Raw genomic sequence first — 22,713 nt, 5'->3', positions numbered from 1 at the left:
TCTAAATGCAAAAGCAGAATGAGCACGAGTAAGATTATAAGGGAGAAAGATACAGTAACAATGAAGCAATTCTTTGTGTGTTTTGGACACTCATAAATGGTTATTCTCAGACAGCGAAACATTTTCAACTTACCCTCCACAATGCTTTCTTAACTCTATAGTGCACGGTCCCTACTCCACACGCTAAATCTCATCATGCACCACACCTCTTCACTCTGTTACACATGCTCACATTAAAAAGTTTGATAAAGATTAAATTTGTTCCTCCTAAGCATCTCAGATTTGCCCATCAGAGAGTGGAAGCGTTTCCCTGATGGCAGCGCACTGAACAAGTAGTTACTGGGATGATTAGGGTCCTTGATCTTAACAGCCTTGTTTCTGCATCGACCGAAAGCAAGGTACATTTTTAACCACTATATACAGAAAGTAGAAGAGTTAAAGAAGAATCTGACATTTCAGCAGACATTTCTCACCAGAGCAAAATCACAAAGTAAAGTTGAGGATTGAGGATGCACTGATATGTTGAGCTAGCTAGCAATTAACTAAGAGATATTTCCAGTGTTGATCTGTTAATGTATATTCTGTATAAGGAATGCACTGGTCGTTTATTAAAGGTTTCCGACTTTATGGAGGCATGTTGCAAATATGAATATTAGCCAGAACAAGGAGTTGAGTAATTCAATGTCTCTTGATTCATAATCTTCACCAAGATAAAGTGTTTACTGAAGATGAATAAATGAATTAATGGATGGAATAAATAAATTAAACACACACATTAGTGGGTAAGCTTGCACAAGTTGATGTAAGAAATGTTTTATTAATACATGGATAAATGCCAAACAATACTTAAATGCACACTGAGCAATGTACAATGCAGTTTTATATTCAATTATGTCAGACCAACACTGCCAAAGAAATTTGGCCTGTGGTCTAAACAGTTTCTTTACAATTATTTTTTTATTATTTCTTAATAGATTTCACAGAAACTACAGTACAACACATAACATGTCTGCTTTCAAAACAGTTACACAGACACCTAAACCCATGATACAAACAAACTTCAAATATTCTAATTGTCTTTACACAAGACAAACACATGCAAAAATGTGTGGCAAGCTGGTGTTTTTGATATTGTTCCTAATAATAAAATATATATATATATATATATATATATATATATATATATATATATATATATATATATATATATATATATATATATATATACACTGTATATATTTAAGTTAGCATAAGACAGATTAATATACATGTTGTTCAGGGTGACCTTTTCCCTTAAATACAAGTAATTATTTTAAGTTTACCATTTTAAATCTGTTCCTGATGCAACATTAACATGTAAACAAGTCACTTTAAACTATCTTCATTGTAGGCATTCCTAATAGGAGGGTGTTTACTCTCACATTAATTAACTATAATCATATATTCTTAAGTTATTTCATCAAATAAAGCAACCATTATAAAGTTGATATTTTAATTATTTTGAATTCAGAGTGGTTTTATATATATATATATATATATATATATATATATATATATATATATATATATATATATATATATATAAAACCACTCTGAATTCAAAATAATTAAAATATCAACTTTTATAATGGTTGCTTTTATTTGATGAAATAACTTATATATAAATATATAAATATATATATATATATATATATATATATATATATATAGTTCATTGTTGATATTTCAGTCGGTTATATATAGATATATATGGTCATAAAATTTGTAAGCAATAATTATAAATTGATTTAGTCTTGGTTTCCTCATTAATGTTTGTTGCTATTTACATATCAGTACAACAAGCTGAAAAGAACCCCTGGCTGACAGACTTGCAAGAGTTTCCTGCAGCCCAAGACATGGTATTTATACAGAATTGTACAGAGATTGTTGAAGAGCATGTGCTTGAGTGTTCTGTTCAAAACTGGCAGTCACCTTATCAATGGTGCCCTTTAACTTATTTATCATTTTTATTATTAAGAAAAATATGGTATAAGATGCAAATTAACTTGAATCAACACCATTCTTGAAAAGAATTTGTTGAGCTGTAAATTAAAATGTAAATTTGCCATCTTCGCTGACAAATAAAGTTTATAATGTAGGGTTAAAAGATTTATTTCTGTCAGTCAGTAAAGGTCAGGAGTTATACATTAGATTCACTTTTAAATCTATTTATACAGTCTTCATGAATAAATCTCAACTGGTGTTGACTGACAGGGAAATAAAAATGTAAATGCCTTATTGTGAAAATTATGAAAATAAAATAGTTTTATTATGTTTTCAATTTTGTTGAACTTAGTATAATGTTTTAATTGACAATTAATTTGTTCTATAGACATAATGTCCTCCATTTGTTTATTTTTTTCTTTATTTATTGCTCATGTGGTGGAGGGAATATGCCACCGCCTTGTGGGGATATTTATCACTTAACTAAGGAAGACTGAGTGAGCAACGAGATCCTAGTTATTTAAACCAAATGGAGTTCAAGCTCAGCCAAAAGAAAAATAAAATAAAAATGTCACATCACATACAACAGATTACAATTTGTCCCTTTTGTTTTAACCACATGGGACAGTTCCCATACACAATCCATTTACTTAGACCCTCAGCAAAATTTATTTCCAGGTTAAATTCAATTCACTTACAAAAAATTCACTTTGTCTCAGTTCAAAAATAATCGAAGAGTTTTCCACCAGATAGGGACAAAATAAAGAAAAATAGATTTACAGTCCATTAAAAATTTCTCATAGTCCATCAAAGTGCCAAAAATAAAAGATATGAATACCCTTCGCAGCAAAATTCACTATTCAACAAGGTTTTGCAACTTACACTTTCGTTCTTTACACTCACAGAAGAGGAAAAAATGTCTTGCTCTCAGCATTCAGATGCGAGGGAACAAAATAATGTACATCACCACTCTTTTGGCTGTGGATGAGGTGCTGAATGAATTTCAATAGATGGCAGGACAATGTTTCATCACTCACTAACTTTCGGCAAAAATTAGAATAAAAGATTTCACAAAATCGAATTTGTGAATCCCCTACATTCAGGATGCTTATTATTTTTGATTATCTCTGACTAAAAGGCATTGTAAAGAAATGTGAATCAGATTGAGTACAGAGCAGCCCATCCCCTTCCTACAGCTACAGGCTGCAGTGATGATGCACTGCAACAGTGACGAGAGACTCGAGAAAGGCGTGTTTGGTTTCACATTTGCAGTAACGGGGCTTTAAAACGAAAGCACGACGAACAAAGCAAACGGATTTCTTTAGCTTTTTTTTACTGGGCAAATATACACCTTTAAGCGGGTGAGTAGTTTGTGGGCTAGTTTACAAAAATAAGGTGTTGAATTGTGGTGTAATAATACTGTTTTTCAGAGATGCTTTTGTGTGTGACTCTGCCGATTCTCTTCAGCGTTATGGAAACTAAAGCAGGTATGATGTATATCTCTCTCTCTCTCTCTCTCTCTCTCTCACACACACACACACACACACACACACACACACACACACACACACACACACACACACGTTTGTGTGTGGGAAAGATCTCTTTTCTCAGAGCCGAGTAACAGCATGTGTTGCTATGGTGAGCGGAAAAGACAGGAAACGCAGGGAGAATGGTCCCTTTTTAGGGACCATTCCTTTTTAGTGACTGAGGCTTTTCTTCCATGCTTCAAATGACTGTGGTCCAGCCATGAATGTTTTGGCCTGGAATATTGGTTGTTTCCAGAGGTGGAAAGAGTATTCACATTTTGTACTTAAGTAAAAGCACTGTTTCTTAAATAAAAATTTACTCAGTAATGGATATAATTTAAAATGTAGTTAAGTACAAAAGTTCAAACAAAACATATATATATATATATATATATATATATATATATATATATATATATTATATATACAGCGGTCCCCCAGTTATCGAAAGGCTCGGCTATCGAACATTCCGGTTAGCGAACGGCTTTCCGAACGAAATTTCGGTCCGGTGAACAAACAAAGTACCAGTTATCGAAAGCCACCCACGCTGCCCAACCCAGCGCGAGGGGAAGAAACTGCTTCCGCTTCAACCATCGCTGAGTAAGCATCTATCGCAACTTCTGTTTGTGAACAATATTAGTGATGTTTAGCGGTAAGTACAGTAATCATTTTGTTTTTTTACTCTTGTAAAGTTGTTAATTTATACTTTTACCGAGCCAACACAAAATACCCGCAGAGATCGGGATAATCCGGCAAAAGGCAGTCCATATATAATATCCACGGTGCTTTACGGAGGAAGCCCGATTGCGATGAGCTCAATGTGGGTGGGGCACGCATGAGCGAAGGAACAGGGCATTCCCTGAAGCACCATGACAGCCACCGTAGGGGGCATGGCAGGGGATTCCTGACTATTAGTACGGCTAAAAACAGGAAAAAGAAATTTAATTATTGGGTATTGGTGGAGTTCGGGAACGGATTAATTGGTTTTCCACTATTTCTTATGGGATAATTAGGTCCGGTTTTCGAACATATCGGATTTCGAACGGTTTTAAGGGACGAATTAAGTTCGAAAACCGGGGGACCACTATATATATATATATATATATATATATATATATATATATATATATATATATATATACATATACTGTACACATCGAATTTCCGGACTATTAAGCGCACCTAATATAAGCCGCACCCACTGAATTTGACAGAGATTTTTATTTTGATCATAAATATGCCGCACCTGTCTACATTGAAACTAAGGAACTTTACACAGGCTTTAACGAAAGACAGTGTCTGTTACACGGCTTGTATCTAAAGAGTAGCCTACCAAGAAAGTCATTGTTCCCTGTCTTCCTCCTTCTTTTCACAACTATTTCTCTCGAGAGTTTATATTTTGTCATCGTCGTGCGTTTAAAAATCACCACAACCGTTTCACAAGTTGACTCAAAAAACAGGTGAGACTACACAGCAATTTGCTACTCGGTTACGGCAAGCTGCAAAAGACTGTGGTTTTCAAACAGACACCGACAACCAGATAAGAGATGCTATTGTAACCGAGTAACCAAGTTCGCCTAAAAATACTTTTCACAAGGAAAATAACAGAAATGGAAGCAGGATTCTGTGAAACAACCAGTCCGACTTATATATATTATATATATACTATATATGGTTAACACACCACAGAACATGTATATGTAATGCAGAATGAAAAGCAATACTAGAACATCCATAACAGTTTCTATTCTACCATTTACACATCTCACTTAACAACCTTTCCTCCTCATGAACACAACATCAAATGACATTTAATACAGAACAAAGTCATCTAAATAACCATGAGGTTTCCGCACTCTACCAGCCTTACTCAAACTTGGCATCAAGCAATCAGCATTTGCATGTGTACACAGTCCCTGAGTAGAGTCCGAATGCTGAATTTGTGGAGAAACACCCATGTCCCTGCCAAATTACAATGACTCAGAGGGAGTAGAACCCCGAGAAGAATCTGTACTATCAAAAGAGAGATTAGTTGGCAAAGGAGAAACAGGCAGTGTATAAGGGCGCCTTCCCTCTGTCATCACTGTCCATGGGGTTTATTATCCGATAGATCAGTCCTCTTCCAATGGGCTGCCAGCTTCATAATACTCTCAACAGGATTATTGAGCCACACCATAGCACCCACTGCATAGGGCTGATGACGAACACTTTCATTATGGTAGAGTTTTTGGCGTTCCCGTGCTTCCTCACTGTGCATGCATGCTCTACTAAAGGCGGAGCGCAGTCTAGACAACAACGAAGACACAAAATCAGCATGTGACGAAGATGATTGTGAATCAAATGCACGGACAGGTACCAAAACGTCGACAGGGACCCTTGCTTCCCGTCCATGAGTAAGGAAATATGGTGAGAATTTAGTGCTTGAGTGGGGCGAGGTGTTGTTGGCAAACGCTACATGTTTCACAAAGCTGTCCCATTCCCCACTATATGTCAACAGCGTTTTCGCTAATTGATTGGTCAAAGTCCTGTTAAAACGTTTAACCATCCCATCTGACTCTGGATGATAGGGAGTAGTCTGTGTCTTTTGAATCCCAAGCATTTGACAAAGTCTATGAACAATATCCGCCTCAAACTGACGGCCTTGGTCAGAATGTAAAGTCTCTGGAATACCATGAGTCAACACATAGTCCTCAAATAGACAGCGAGCTACGGTCTGTGCAGATTGATTAGGAAGAGCATACAAACTAACAAACTTAGTGAAATAGTCCTCCACAACAAGCACATAACGATTGCCCTTTGAAGTCAAAGGAAGCTCCAAAATGTCAGTAGCTACTCTCTCGAATGGGCGTGTGATATTCGTGCCACCCATCGGAGCACGTTCTGTTGGAACGGGACTACGGCGAGTCTGACAAGCCCTGCACTGCTCACACCAATCTCTGATGTCCTTAAACTTTGAAGGCCAGTAACAGGTCAGTCTCGCTTTCTCCCACACACGTTCAGCAGAGAAATGGGCTGCGGCCGGACCACCATGTAACTGCAAAAGTATGTCAGGTACAAGGGTAGAGGGAACAACAAACTGAATGACTGGGTCACTTGTAAGTGAAGAGACAACAGAACGACACAATAATCCATCATTTATTGAAAGGTGATTGAACTCGGTCCAGAGTTTCCTCAGGCATTTAGAGACCCCTTTCAAGTGTCTTCTAGGCGGTCGTTGCCCCAGCTGCACCCAGTGTAGGACAGTTCCAATGTCAGAGTCAGAATGCTGCAATTCCCTTTAGGTAGAAAGCATCATATGACAAATCATGTACACAGAGCCTACTTTGTGAAACAATGTTCGAGTCCAGTACCGACACCTGATCTGTCATAGGAGGGATGGTCGGTGGAGGCTCGGAGCCCACCATGACAACTTCCTGCATGCTTTCAACACCTTGACTCATGCTATCCCAGTCAGGCACATCAGGATGTCTAGACAGAGCATCCGCATTCTTGTGGTAATGCCCACTTTTGTAGATGATCGTCCAATTCAGTGGATCCAGCTCTAAGATCCATCTCCCCCTCCTACCAGTCAGATCGTCATCAATGGCCATCCATCGAAGGGCCAAGAGAGGACGGTGGTCAGTGATAATAATAAATGATGAAAGTCCGATGTAGTTTTTAAATTCTCTTACTGCCCACACAATCGCCCATAACTCGCGATCAAAAGTAGACCAGCGCCTCTGTGTAGGGTTCAATGCCTGGCTGGCATATGCTACCACATTTTCAAGCTCATTTTTCTCTTGTGCCAGCACTGCACCGACAGCATATTTTGAAGCATCAGTGTAGACTCTGAAAGGTATATTAAAATCAGGAAGTGTCACAACTGGGGCAGAGGTCAACACATCTTTCAGATAATTGAATGACAGTTCACAATCTTTTGTCCAGTCAAAAGTTGCATTTTTGCCCACAAGCTGGTTAAGCAGAGCTGCATGTTTTGAAAAATCTTGTACGGATCGTCTGTAGTAGGAGCAAAGTCCAACAAAAGCTCTGACTTCAGAAGGAAACTTGGGTGTTGGCCAATTTCTCACCTTTTCCGTATTACGTGGATCCGGCTGAAGTCCCTTCTGGGACACAACATGGCCCAGGAAAACCACGTGGTCTCTAGCCAAGTGGCATTTTTCTGGATTTAATTTCAAACCTGCTAACCCAATTTTTGTAAACACTTCTTTTAAATTAGACAGATGTTCCTCAAATGTTTTGCTGTAAATTTAAACATCGTCAAGATACACCATGCAGATGTGCGATGGAAGACCTCCCAGAACAAGCTCCATCAAGTGTTGGAATGTCGCTGGAGAGTTAGAGAGACCCATCGGCATAGCCCACCATTGGAAGAGTCCACGGCCAGTTGTAAAGGCAGTTTTCTCTCTGTCCTCTTCAGCAACTTCAACTTGCCAAAAGTGTCATCCACACAGGGCAGAGGATTAAAGTCTTTAACTGTGACACTGTTCAAGCGTCTGTAATCCACACAAAACCTCCATGCACCACATTTCTTTTTCACAAGCACCACAGGTGAGGCCCAGGGACTACAGCTCTCCTCGATAAAACCATCTGCCAGCAGGGCAGTGACTAGTCTATCAATTTCAGTTCTTTTCTCAGGTGAGGCACGGTATGCACGTTGTTTAATGGGAGCTTGGTCTCCTGTTCTAATGCGATGTTTCACAAGAGTACACTTCCCAACACTTCCTTCGGATGTGCTGAAGATCGTATTGTGTTCTAACAACAATGCAGAAAGGGCAGCTCTTCGCGAGGCAGTGACTGGCGAGTCATCCAAGGACACTGAAGGTGCCACCTGTGATGTGGCTGCTGCAACTGAGTTCAATGAGCATTGATGACGAGGCTTAAGCTCAGATTCATTTACCCTGTAAAACTCACCCAGGTGCAGTCCTTGTTGCAATAAAATGTCATGTCCTGTAGGATTTAAAATCCTTGCTTTGGTCAGTCCGTTCTGAACCCTGGTGACAGTGTGAGCAACCACCAGATCAGGAAGAATCAGGAATGTTTGGCTCCAAATATCCTACATAGTCGCACGGCACTTTAGCGATGTCCGGCGCACACACCAGAACTGGTACAATTGACTCACTAAGGGCTGGCAAGGTCATAGTGTTGGCTATAGAAACATTACAACACAGTGGAATAAAGTCATTGCTGGTGAGGAGTGGCACAGAAATGTCCCAAAGCCTTAACATTGTACAGCTGGTGTCCAGTACAGCATTGTTCCTCAAGAGAAAGTCCCAGCCCAACAAAACAGACTGAGTGGTTTCCTGTAGCACATGAAATAAATGCTGCCATGATTTAGTCCCTAGTTGAAAGTTAACTTTAATAGTGCCCAATGTGTCAAGAATCTGACCATTTACAGCACGGGCTGCTACATAGTCCTTTTTCAATGGGCGGTTGCGAAGTGCTGGAATAGACATGCGAAAGTCTGCACTCAAAAGTGATACACTCGAACCAGAGTCCACTAACATTGAAACTGCCATGCCTTCAATCGCCCCTCTCACATATGAAATCAGTGGCACTGCATCAGTGGTATTAATGCAAATGTCTTCAGGTCTGGAACGGTTGCCATTCATAGAGTTAGTCTGTAGGCCAGTGGGCAGATTAGCTGGTGTTTGGGCCCCAACATCAGCGACAGTTTTCCGGCTGGCTCTGCCGGTCTTCCATACTGGGAGATATGAAACGCACTCCAGGTCGTTCACCTGACAAACGAGTGCTGCGCCACAGCGAGGCGCAGCACTCGTTTGTCAGGTGAACGACCTATTTGCGAGTAATAAGACCCTCGTGACTGGCACCCACAGCCGCCACAGTTGCACCTGCATGTTCGACTTGACTGCGAGTAAGCTCCACTGCACTCTTCCATGCTACCAAAGGCCAGTCTACTTCGCAACTTTTGATTTTCCTCCCCCACATATTTCAACTCCATCCTCATCTGCCTCATGTCCTCAGATAACCTCTCCACTGCTCTATACAGCCCATCATTATCAGCAAGAGGTTGAACAGCAGCAATTCAATTCAATTAATTTTTATTTGTATAGCGCTTTTAACAATGAACATTGTCTCAAAGCAGCTTTACACAGATAATGTGGTGATTAAAAGTAAATATGTTCTTTGTAAGTAAGTTTGTCCCTGATGAGCAACTGTGGCAAGGAAAAACTCCCCGAGATGGCATAAGGAAGAAACCTTGAGAGGAACCAGACTCAAGAGGGAACCCATCCTCATCTGGGTTGCACCAAATATCCATTTGAAGCAGATATACAATGTTGCGGGGTATAGTGATGATGATCAAAAGCAAACTGTATCCTGAGTCAGTGTAGTAGACTGTTGACATTAACTACAGTCCAGTCCATCCTCAAAGCTCCTGTTCTTACTCTGGAATTTCATGGAACCACCCAAGGTGTTGATGAGAAACCGTCCCAAGCTGCACAGAGTTTCCTCCAGTCGAAGAGAACACTATCCAGAGGCAGGCCTAGGCGAAGTGGGAAGATCCACGGAGGAGAGAGGGGCAGGAACAGTGGTCACTGGAGCCTCAGGAGCATGTTTAACTCGACCGAGAGAGAGAGAGAGAGAGCGAGAAAGAGAGAGGGTGACAGGAAGAGAAGGATATGGATTATTAAGTGTCCTTATTGTTGTATGAAAGTAATGTCACTGTGCAGTTTGGACTCCGGCAAGACTCGCTATGGCAGCATAACTAAAAGGGAAAACCAGAAGGTAACACAGACATGAGGGATCTCTGGGATAAGAGATGACTCACCACACCACCGTCAACAAACCTGAGTGAACGTGTGAATGTGAGGGAACGACAGCATACAAATATACCAGTTCACCAAACACTCTATATCCATGATCCCTCCAGATCTGAGCCTTTACCTAAGAAAAAAAATCTACTGATCAAAGGCTTGACTAAATGAACACGTTTTCAACCTCGACTTGAACACTGAGACTGTGTCTGAGTCCTGAACACTGGTTGGAAGGCTGTTCCATAACTGTGGGGCTTTATAAGAGAAAGATCTGCCCCCTGCTGTAGTCTTTATTATTTGAGGAACCAACAGATAGCCAGCACCTTTTGATCTAAGTAGGCATGAAGGATCATACTGGTACCGAAGTTCACTCAAATACTGCGGTGCGAGACCGTTAAGTGCTTTATACGTCCGTAGTAGTATTTTATAATTAATGCAAGATTTAATTGGGAGCCAGTGTAGACTGATTAAAACAGGGCTGATGTGGTCATATTTCCTAGATCTAGTGAGGACCCTTGCTGCTGCATTCTGAACTAACTGAAGCTTATTTATACACTTATTTGCACACCCAGACAGTAAAGCATTACAGTAGTCTAATCTAGAAGTAACAAAAGCATGAACTAGTTTTTCCGCATCCTGTAACGACATCATATTTCTAATTTTAGCAATATTTCTAAGGTGAAAGAAGGCGATCCTGGTGATATTATTCACGTGAGACTCAAAGGAAAGACTAGGGTCAATAATCACACCAAGGTCTTTGACAGCCATACATGCTGAAACAGAAACACCATCCAGAGATGCTACGTAATCGGAAAGTTTACTTCTAGCTGCATGTGGTCCGACTTCCGTCTTATCTGAGTTAAGCAGAAGAAACTGAACCAGGATTAACAATGGAAGACCCATTAATAGGAAGGCAATAATTTTTTTAAAGCGTCCCTGGCATTCTCACACCGACCTGCTATTATTAATGCCTCCTCCAAATAAGATGCTCCCTGTTCATGGCACTTTGCTCTTAGCACCGGGTCAATTCCAGCAAGAAAACGACAAAATTTCTCCTCACTCTGTGCAGCATCTCCATAATCAGGAAAAGCCTCGTCCACCAACCTACTAACCTCCGCAGCATAAATCTCCAAGCTTTCCCGCACAGCGCAAGGGCGTGCCGTTAAACTTCAAACTGATCCATGAACTGTTTCTGTCCAAACGACTCTTTTAGTCTGTACTTCACTGCTTTGTAATCAGCCTAGATGGTAGTGTCCCAGAGTAAAAAAAGCTGCATGGCTCAAGCGCGTCGGTAAAATCCTTGCCAGTTCGTAATCATAAGAGGACGTTCCGTCTCCCTCTGTGAGCGCTTTTACGGCGACCTCAAACTGGCGTGCACAGCACGTGAAACTCTGCTTATCATCACTTGAGAACAGCGGGGGCAACTCGATCCTGACATGCCCGTAACTTCCCATGTGGTGTCGTCTTGTGTAGTAGTCATCATCCTCTTTAAACATCATCTTGACCACGAGGCGCAAACGCACGCAAGCTAACTAGCTACTAACTTTGTAAATGAGCTTAGTTTATTAAACAGCCAAAGAAACACTCACGCTATACTAAAGTCAAGAAGCAAAACAAACCGCTGCCACCAATGTAACCGAGCATTTTGAAAAGGGGCAAGTTCGCCTAAAAATACTTTCACTAGGAAAATAACAGAAATGGAAGCAGGATTCTGTGAAACAACCACTCCGACTTTTTATTGTGCTTCCAGACAAGAACAGCATCACTGTGCGCAGGTGCAATAATATATCTCTCTTGCTTACAGCAAGTCCCGAGGGAAAAAAAAAAAGAAAACTATAACACCTATAAAATGAACACAGCCCCCTCTTGAGCTATCACACATAATTACATCCAAAAAGTCTTTTACACTATTCTTAGCAAATGTACGTCTCAGTACGTTCGTCGGAAATTATTAGAGGAAGGTCAAAGTCTAACACTTGCAGTGTAAAAAAATTGAAGAGCAGATGTCAGTCCTGTCGCTGAAACCTGATACGGGGGCAGATAATCGAGTTGCGCCAAAGAGAGACAAAAACGAGAGAGGATATAAAGGATATGCTAAAAACAGGCCTGCAGAGTATAAAGACGAAAAAGTGGATAAAAAATGTTACAGATGTGGACACAGAGGTCATTTAGGCAGAGACCGCGAATGTGGAAACTCTCTTCTGGTAAGGTAGTGTATTGGATATACAGATTCAATTAGGAGGGGACTTTTATTTTGATATGGGCGCCGCCATTTTGTTTTGCTCCAAACAGTGGTGAGCTTAGGAAGAACGTGCAGTTTATTTTGAACTTCTTAATCAGCATAGGAAGTAACATTCAGACTGATGACAAGCATCAAAACTACCTGACGTGCTTCTAAGTCTCAGTTTGTCTTAACGAGCCTGTTATTATTAGCAACGTAGCAAGTTTTCGTTGTGCTCATGAATAAGGCTGAACAACAGGTCTGTTAAAATCATTCGAGTTATTCGGTGCGGAAGTTGAATACCCCCGTGTTTTTGGGTTCCCCTGAACATTATGCATCCACTGCAAATGATCCAACACGCAGCTGCACGACTTATGTTCAATCTGCCCACACCACCCCACTGCTGCGCTTCCAGTAGCTGCATGTATCCGATTAAAAAAACTGATGCTTGCCTACAAGGCCAAAAATGGACCAGTGCCATCTTACCTCAGTGACCTCATCACATCTCGCACTGCACCACGCTGTCTGAGATCCTCCAGCACTGCTCGACTGCTACCACCTTCTCTCAGAATGAGAGGTAAGTACACTTCAAGGCTCTTCTCTGTTCTGGCACCGAGGTGGTGGAAAGAACTTCTCCTAGATGTCCGTACAGCAGAGTCCCTGACTATTTTTAAGCAACAACTGAAGACCTACCTCTTCCTGAAATACTTAAATTAGCACTTTCCAAATTTGTAGAATTCAAGGGTTATATTTATATTAAGTTTGTAATTTGATGTACCAGTGTCGGTTTATTCCTTATTAGAGACTCAAAGCACTCTTGCACTGTTTGCACCAGTTGCACACATGCACTTTATGTGGCGAGGATCTTAGTTCCTGGCCCTGTGTTCTTCTGTTCTGTGACTGTTGTTTTATGTTGTTTTATGTAGCACCTGGGTTCTGGAGAAACGTTGTTTCATTTCACTGTATACTGCATCAGCTATATATGGTTGAAATGACAATAAAAGCTTCTTGACTTGACTTGAAAAGCACGTCGCTCTGGATAAGGGCGTCCGCTAAATGCGGATGTTAAGCTGGGAGTGTTAAAAATTGGTGCTGACATTTCTGCCGTGATTGAAACTAATCAAGCTTTGCACCAAAAGTATCCAAAAGTGTTTGGTGGGGTTGGCAAGTTAAACACCCATCAAATTACCCTACACATAGATCCAAGTGTAAAACCAGTGGTGCAACCACTCAGGCACATTCCATTTAATCTCAGGGGAGTGGTAGAGTGGAAAATAAAGGAGCTAGTGGACATGGACATCACAGAACCCATCAAAGGTCCCACACCATGGGTGAATCCTGTAGCCATTGTGTCTAAAGCCAACTCCGAGAAAAGATTTTGTCTGGATATGAGGCAAGCCAAAGTAAGGGAGTGTTACCCTATCCCTACCATGGATGAGATTCTCCAAGGCTTCAATGGATCAACCATATTCAGTAAGTTAGACTTAAAATGGGGCTACCACCAGCTGGAGCTTAGCCCTAAATCGCGAGAGATCACTACATTTGCGGTGCACAATGGCGTGTATCGTTATAAAAGTCTGATTTTTGGTTTCTCGTCTGCCAGCGAACAATACCAGCATGAGATTGCCAATGCCCTTGCAAATGATGTCATTGTTCATGCTGGTGATCAAGAAACTCATGATCAATGTTTACATATGGTTATGGAAAGGTTGAGCGAATGTGGATTGACTTTAAATCCTGAAAAGTGCCAGTTCAACATAAGCAAACTAATATTCATGGGAATCCTTTTGTTTGAGAAGGGAATCGGTCCAACAGAAAAGAGAGTGCGAGCTGTAAGGGGAGCAAGAGAGCCAAAGACAGTATCGGAGGTCAGAAGCTTCTTAGGTCTAGTAGGCTACAACAGCAGATTCATCCTGCAGTTCGCTACGCTGTCAGAACCGCTGCGGCGTTTGCCAAAAAAAGGAGATACAAGCATTTAGAGCGCTAAAAGAAGAGTTGGCCAAAGCAGTCACATTAGCATATTTTTTATAAAGATGCAACAACCAGGGTAATTGCTGATGCAAGCCCAGTGGGGCTGGAAGCTCTCTTAGTTCAGATCCAAAAGGGAGAGACAGTGCCAATATGCTATGTGAGTCGCTGCCTAACAGACTGTGAACGTAGATATTCCCAGAGAGAAAAAGAGGCCCTGTCGTTTGTATGGGCATGTGAGAGGTTACATGCGTACATTTATGGCTGAGAATTTGAGCTGGTCACTGACCACAATCCATTAGAAGCCACATACAGTCCCCGCTCAAAGAATGTGCAGAAGAAAAGTGTACTGTGTTCTGTGAGAGCAACGGCATTAAACATAAAAAAAACACTCCCAAATGGGCTCAGGAACGCGAAAACTCATCATTATTGAAGAGAATTCAAATTGCACAGGCAGAGGGCCTTGATAGGAAAAAAGAGCTAAGGAAATGTCACTGTGTATCGAAGCATCGAACATCCCATGACCGGAAAGAGCCCTGCTGAACTGCTTTTTAATAGGAAGATTCGAGGAAAATTGCCCAATCTTGCGGAAGCATGAAAAGATCAGCAAGTATGCAACAAAGATGCAGAGCAGAAAGCGAAAGTAAAGAGATATGCAGATGAGCGTCGGGGTGCACAATACTCAAAGGTAAATGTGGGTGATACAGTGCTTGTGCGACAAGAGAAGGTGGATAAAACAACTCAATTCAACCCAATCCCACATCGGGTCACGAGCAAAACAGGAAATCAAGTGATCGTGGAGTCCCCCGCTGGAGCAAGGTACACACGAAATACTACTCATTTAAAAAGATTCAACACCAACAAAACAACGGATATGGCTACTGAACATGAGCAATCAGATCTGGAGACAAGGAGCTGTTTTCCTGACTCTCAGGATCTGAATTCCAAAGTGGATTGTTTGAACATATTTGTTCTGTATGTTCACATAATTTGGTCAAATGTGAAGGAACAGATTTAACTGTTTGGTCATGTTCTCTGTAAATTATAAAAATATGTTAAAGAATTGATGTGGTATATGTATAAAAACAAACAAGAAGAAAAAAAAGGAATGAGGACAATGTTAATACCAATTGAGAGAAGTTCGGACTATGTTCACCGGGTTATTTTGTGGTTTAAATAGAAAAAAAACTGTTCAGGTGGTTGATGTGATTTTGTTTCTAAGAAAATGGGAGATGTCCTGTATTAGGATTGCTGTGGTTGTTACCAGTGTTCGCCGTTAGAGGGTTTTGGATCAGAGTAGAATAAGGTGTAATGTTCAGAGAAAATAAAAGAAGTAAATGGTGCTTGGAAAATGCACAGGTGTGTGTTATTATTATAATATAGGCAGAGATGTTGATGTTGCGGGCCGATTCAGTGGGAGCGCACCCGATTTAATATAAAGAATGTCATTGGTTGACCTTAACCCGTTCGGCAATTTCATTGTTCTACTATTATGGGGCTCAGTTTTTTGTCTTGAAGCTTGTGAAATTGGGAAAAACAAAGGAAAAATCCATAAATTTACCACTTGATTGTTTAAGCCACGGGGTTCAAAGCGTGGAAAAAAAGTAGCAGTTTATAGTCCAGAAAATATGGTAAGTACAAGTAAAATTACAGATTTTAAAAACTACTAGAAGACAAAAGGAATTTGCTGCTTTCCACCTCTGGTTGTTTACACCAAAATCTTTTGTATAATGACCAAAATAGAAACTTCTTCATAGAAATACTCGCTTATAATTTTTGCTATGTGGTTGCTAACAAGGAAAATCAGTCATAAATCAACACTATTTTGTTTAAAGAATTGTATGACTGGTAATATTATTCACACTTTAATGTTACTTTGGAATTTTCGTCCTCAGAAATATTTCTAAAGGTTTTATTGTTGGCCATTCACCATTTGTGAAGTTCGAAGAACTACCAATCATGTTTTGTTCCTAAGCTCAGTATAAATGTAGACATTGAAACTAGAGCAAAGCGCACACACACACACACACACACACACACAGACAACTGTATATCACCCCTAAGTTTAAGCTCATGTTATATGATCTAGCCACATCATTTATTACTTACAATTGTTTCTTGTCACTGCAAATTAGCACACCTACATGAGATTGAGTTTCTCAATGTGTTTGCCAAGTTTTTGTTCAAGCTTTAATGTTCATGTATGTGTCTCAGTGTTATCGTCATCTTTTTTTTTCAACTGCTCTGATTAGGGGTTGCCACAGCAGATCATCCATACACCTCCATACCACAGGGTCCTCTGCATCTGCCTATTTTAAACCAGGTGGCTCCATCCTCAGCATTCCGATATACCCCATGTCGCTCCTCTGAACATGACCAAACCACCCCAATCATGCCTCTGTCATCTTGTCTCAAAAATGTGCTACATGCACAGTCCATCTAATAAACTAATTTATAATCCTGTCCATCCTTGTCACTGCCAATGAAAGCATCTTCAACTCTGCTACATCCAGCTCCACCTCCTGTCTTTTAGTAAATGACACTGTTTCTAAACCATACAACAAAGCAGGTCTCACCACAGTCCTATAAACTTTCCCTTATACTCCAGCAGATACACTTCTATCACAAATCACTCCTGCCATTCTTCTCCACCCACTCCACCCTGCCTACACTCTTTTCTTCACTTCTTTAACACACTCTCCATTACTTTGCACTGTTGACCCCTGGCATTTAAATGTATTCACCTTCCCGACCTCAAATATTTACATTTGCAGCATTTAGCAGACGCCCTTGTCCAGAGCAATGTACAAAATTGCTTTAAATCTCTATCAATGAATAAATCTACACTGGTATGCTAGGTTACTTCAGATTTAAAGTTTACAACTGTCACGGATAGACCAGGCGTCAAATCCGCGGGAGTAAGACAGAATGTCTTTATTTTGTTTAAACATGCAAACACACGAGAGTTTCAGATGTGACTGGAGCAGCTGGAACACTTAACTGCTGGCTTTCTGGGGCACATGATGGCCCATGATAGAGCCTTCCTGGTTAGTAGGGAGATTAGGAACGCGACCTTGGAGCGTTTGGTGGGGAATCTGTCAGGTTGCATCTCGACGTAGAGACTGACGTGTCGCAGAAACCCGCTGCACTCGGCAGCTTCGCCAGAGGTGCCATTGGGCTGTAGGAGGCGAGAGGTGCAGCTGCGCTAGTGTGCACTGGAACCATTTTGAATGCCTCCTGGAGAGCAGCGGCGAAGTCCTTGATTGGATTCGAGATGTGAGCTGGTTGGGGATCCATCGGGGTGAGTTTTTAGGGTCCGATCTTCTGTCACGGATAGACCAGGTGTCAGAAATTGGGAGTAAAACAGAATGTCTTTATTTAGTTTAAACATGCAAACACACGAGAGTTTGAGATGTGACTGGAGCAGATGGAACACTTAACTGCGGGCTTCCTGCAAAGCATAGCCAGAAGCATGGAAGCACATGGACCAGCGCAGTTGGTAGTCCAAAATGATCTACAGTAGTAGTAACCTGTAGATAAGACCCTGAGTTAGGGGGAATAGGGACCTTATAATGTGGACTGGTAAATGGAAGAGAGGTGTAGGTGATTAGACAGGTTTAGGTGAATATTAGGAGGGAGAGACTAAACGAGAGTGTGAGAATTGGAGGGAGGCGTAACTGGTGGTTCCCTGACAACTCTGTTGAGGGTTTTTATTTTTTAACAAAGCAAGCTTGGAAAGTGTTAGTTTAAGCGTTTCAGGAAGAGTAGGTTTTCACCCAAAGTTCGAAGACATATTCCTATGCCAGGGACTCCGCTGTTTGGACATCTAGGGGAAGTTAATTCAACCAGTTTGGTCCATTGTTGGCCTTGTAGGCAAGAATTAGTGTTATTTTTTTTTTTATCTGATATGTGCAGCTACTGGAAGCCAAAGGAGGGAGAGCAGCAGTGGGTTGGTGTGGGAGAACTTGTACAGGTTGAACACAAGTTGCACAGCTGCATTTTGGATAATTTCCAGTGTGCGAATAGCATTCAGAGGTAGACCTGTCAGGATCTTCCGGGAATACGTTGCACACTTCCGGGTCAGCAGCCATCTTGCAGTTTTTCCCGTGCCACCCGGTATATAAGGACATCTAGACTTTAGCTCAGGGTCAGATTATCTCACCGGCTTCCCAGTCCCTGAGAATACTCTTGCCACCCTGCCTGCCCTAAATTCTGTTCCTGTTCCTTTACCTGTTTCTGTTCCTGTTCCTGTACCCGTTTCTTGACCCTGATCGTGACCCTGACCCCTGTTCTGCTTTACCTTGCTTGTTCTGTTTTGGACTCTCTTTTTGGTTTTTGTGTTTTTGCTCTGCCTATTTTGCTCTGTTTGCCGGCTCTCTGAATTTTGACTTTTTTTTTATTATTTCGAGGCCATTCAGTGCTTTATAGATTTTAATAGATTTTATAAACAATGCAAGATTTGATGGGGAACCAGTGTAGACTGATTAAAACAGGGGTAATCTGATCATACTGTATATTTCTAGATCTGGTATAGATGCTTGCTGCTGCATTCTGAATTAACTGAAGTTTATTTATGCACTTCCTAGAACAGTGGTTCTTAACCTGGGTTCGATCGAACCCCAGGGGTTCGGCGGAGGTCAAGACACACACCCAACTCATATGATTCGTGATGACACGCCCTGCTTAAGAAGGGTTCGGTGGATGCGCATATGAAACTGGTGGGGGTCAGTACCTCCAACAAGGTTAAGAACAGTAGTCTAATCGAAATCTAACTAAAGCATGAACTAGTCTTTTTTTGCATCCTGTTATAAGATTATATTTCTTATTTTTAAGGAGAAAAAAAGCCTATCCTGTTAGTTATTTATGTTTTGATACTGTATTTGATTAGGAAGTGAATTGAGGAAAAAAAAAAATCTTAAAAAAAAAACAAGGAAAAAGTTCTATAAAAGTACAAAAAAAAAATACAAATTATATAATGTTACAATTTTGTACTAAAGTTTGAAAATAAGATGGATAAATTTATTTAGAATTTAATTTTATTTGAGAACTAATCTGATTCAATAAAAACAATTTGTGGAGTTTTTAGTTAAAATACCGTAAAAGTTTTTAAGTTTTTGACGTTGTTTTCATTATCACTGTTCAGTTTTAGTTTGAATTAGATTTTTTTGTAAAAAAAAAAAAAAAAAAAAGAAGATAAATATTAGTATTGGGAAGAACTGGATTAGATGTTGGGACCACTACCACTGATCCCCACTGCACAGCATATTGTATGTTACTGTATATACCATATAGTTTTAACTACTGCACCTTCTGTACATTATTCACCCTCATCCCTGTATATACACACAATGAATTTGGTTCCAGCTGTTAGTGACTCTCAACGTACAGACTTAAATAACAATATACATTTAGCTTGGACTATACAAGACAAAACAGACAAGACAAGACAACACAGTAGGGCTGGGCGATAAATCGATTTTATCGATTAACTCGATTGTGTAGTTTACATCGATCTGTTTTAATAAAAATCGGGTTTCTCTTTAATGTCTGCTGACGCTCCCCTCTGAGCTCCCATAGTTTTGAACGAACTCAGCCCTCCCCCCGCACGTTTGCCATAGAGATACACAAACAACATGGCAGCGAGCAGAGAAGAACTCGTTCCCAAGAAAGGCACAGTGTCATGTGTAATTTGGAATTGGTTCGATTTTGCTGCATCAGACGCAGCACAAACAACACCCTGCTGCAAAGTGTGTTTAAAGGCTGTTGCAAGCAAAGGTAGCAGTACCACCAATTTACTGCAGCACCTCAAACAGAGGCATGCTGTTGAGTGGGACCCTAGGGCCCTACGAAATGAACAAGACAGCGGCAGCACAAGACTGCGGTTAAGCAGCTGCATCTTGAAAATACACGGTTAAGCCTGCCGCACTTTGTTTAGTGTTGGGAGTCTAATCGTACACTTACGGTATGGGTGGGAGCGGTCAAAATACATTTAAAGAGAATTCAGAACGGCGTTTCCGTTGGGAAACAGAAAAATCAGCATATTCAAACACTCATAAAACATTTTTTGAGGTTTGCTCAATCTTTCAAATAATTATTTTTTAGAATCTCCCTGTCAATCACATTCTTATTTAAAATTTAGTCATTTTACTGTGGAGTTTTTAAAAAAAGTAAAGGCAAAATCACTCCAACACTGTAAAAAATCCAACTTCAAAATTGTTAACTCAGTTTAAAATTATAAGTTAGGCGAACAAATTTTTGAGCACAGTGTTGAGTTTACTCATAACAAAGATTTTACCTGCATGTTTACTACTATTTTGTCCAATAAAAATAAACAATTAGGTTGGGAAAACGTAATATTTTGATTTCTTTATTCAAGCGTTTCACTTCCTGTCATTGCGGATGCGCAGTCTGTTTCCCTAGCATTTTGCACAGGGTTTTCCCTCATCAACTGCATTTTAAAAGGGGCTGGATGTTCTCTGGTTCAGGTAAGCTTTCTTTAAGTTTTATTATCAAAAATAACCTGAATAAATTACACAAATGCTTAACGTAAAATGTAAAAGACGGCTAGCGTGCTTCATTTGAGTTAATCGAATCTCTAGCATTTAAGTCATTAAAGAAGCATACGAAAGCCATATGAAACACGGTCATATGTCTAATGCTAATTACAAATGCTAAATCAAGAATGAATCTTTGTTTTTGGATAAATCTTTGCTTGATTTGCGTTAGAGGAAATCTTTAAGACCAGACAGAATCCTCTACCTTTTGGTCAGTTTAATTTCACCGGCCGCGTGTTGCTGTCTGTAAATCAGATTTGGCGGTAATTCTTTGCACCATTTAACTAGTTGAATGTAATTTGGCATTATTGTTTTGCTTTGTGATTCATCGAATATTCTTATTTTTTGTGTGTAATATTTATGTTGTGTTTTAAACAATTAATGTCAATTAAGTTGAAATGTAACTCTGCACATGTCAAACTGTGTTTGTATTTCTTTTCATAGGTTTGAAATGCAGTGTAAGCTTTGCAGATTTGCCCACAGTAGCAGAGAGGTCCTCTTGAAAGACTACAGGCATAATCCTTGCTTGTATTCTGACTGCATCTGCACTTTTAAAACTTTAGGTGCGTTAAAAACACATTTGACAAGATCACACAAACACACTGCTGCAGTAACTGACAATTAAAATTTTTCATGTGAGTTATGTGATTTCAAATATGTGATTTCAGCCATCCCAGTTTTAAACCATTTTAGAAATCGTTTAAGGATGCGGGACACAGTCAGTTGTCCTTTTAAAGATTGAGAGCTGACAACCAATGTCCTTTCAACTTTTAGTAGCCACATATCTCAGAAGCATAAATCTGAAGGTTTTAACTTTTGCTGTGTCTTTCAGGCTTCTGATGTGCTGCTCAAAGAAAAGCTACAGCTCTCAAAGGTCTACCTTTGTTTATTAGGAAAAAGTCTGGAAACTTCCTGAAGTCTTGCCTGGTAAGTGTGCTATCAGTCTGTTATAGGCATATTATCTTATAACTGAGGTACTATAGAGATCCTGTAAAGAAAAAACAGTTTTCTGTCTGGTGTCAGAAACTAATCTGCTAACTGGTCTATTAGCAAAACGGCAGAGGAAAGAGTAGAATGGACAAAGGCAAAGTGTTGGCAAAAATGTATTTATTGAATAATTCTAGTTGAATTCTTATCAGGAGCAAGTTGTGCTGGATAATGTGCAAGACTTCCCTACAGCTGTTGCTCTCCTATTTGGCTTGATTTATGCCAATAAAATCCTTCGCTATCCTAAAGAACTAAAATACAATTTTAAAACTATTCAAAAAGTGTTTATTGGCCTTGACCCCCAGTGCTCTTCAAGAGTCCAGTCCTTCAAAAACAAATTGTTAAAGTTGAAGTAGCTGCAGTTCATATGGCTATTTTTTTTTCTGTTTGTTTAGTAGCTGTATTACAGTACAACACATGCCAAAGTCAGTTTTAAGTTTTAATGTAAGGTTTTATGACTTTCAAGTTTTGTTTTAAACAGTTAAGACTTCATTGCTCTAGCAAATGTGTTGAAACTCTGCTTGTTTATTGCTGGAGCATTTTTAGATTATTTTATTAAGATTTTTTATATATATTATTTTGAATTATTTATTTTATATTGATGACTGGAGTAGAACTATAATCTGAGTCCAATTTTTGCAGTTCATGTTGACAAAAATGTGTCACTTGGCAGAATTGTAAAATAAATATTTTTCTCT

General features: G+C 40.0%; 1 protein-coding gene across 3 annotated transcripts in view; it reads left to right on the top strand.

The window, feature by feature from the left end:
* The first annotated feature begins 2,396 nt into the window (after nt 1-2,396).
* The window catches only part of LOC124387022 (butyrophilin subfamily 1 member A1-like), a 47,786-nt gene continuing 27,469 nt past the window's right edge, over nt 2,397-22,713 (top strand). For all 3 annotated transcript variants that reach the window (XM_046851115.1, XM_046851114.1, XM_046851113.1), the window contains exons 1-2: nt 2,397-3,344; nt 3,414-3,470. In XM_046851115.1, coding sequence (XP_046707071.1) covers nt 3,416-3,470 — 55 coding nt within the window. In that variant the 5' untranslated portion in view covers nt 2,397-3,344; nt 3,414-3,415. The remainder of the gene's footprint in view (nt 3,345-3,413; nt 3,471-22,713) is intronic.

This window comes from Silurus meridionalis, chromosome 6 (assembly GCF_014805685.1).
Source record: "Silurus meridionalis isolate SWU-2019-XX chromosome 6, ASM1480568v1, whole genome shotgun sequence".
Taxonomy (NCBI): domain Eukaryota; kingdom Metazoa; phylum Chordata; class Actinopteri; order Siluriformes; family Siluridae; genus Silurus; species Silurus meridionalis.
This window is presented reverse-complemented; position numbering and strand designations above follow the sequence as displayed.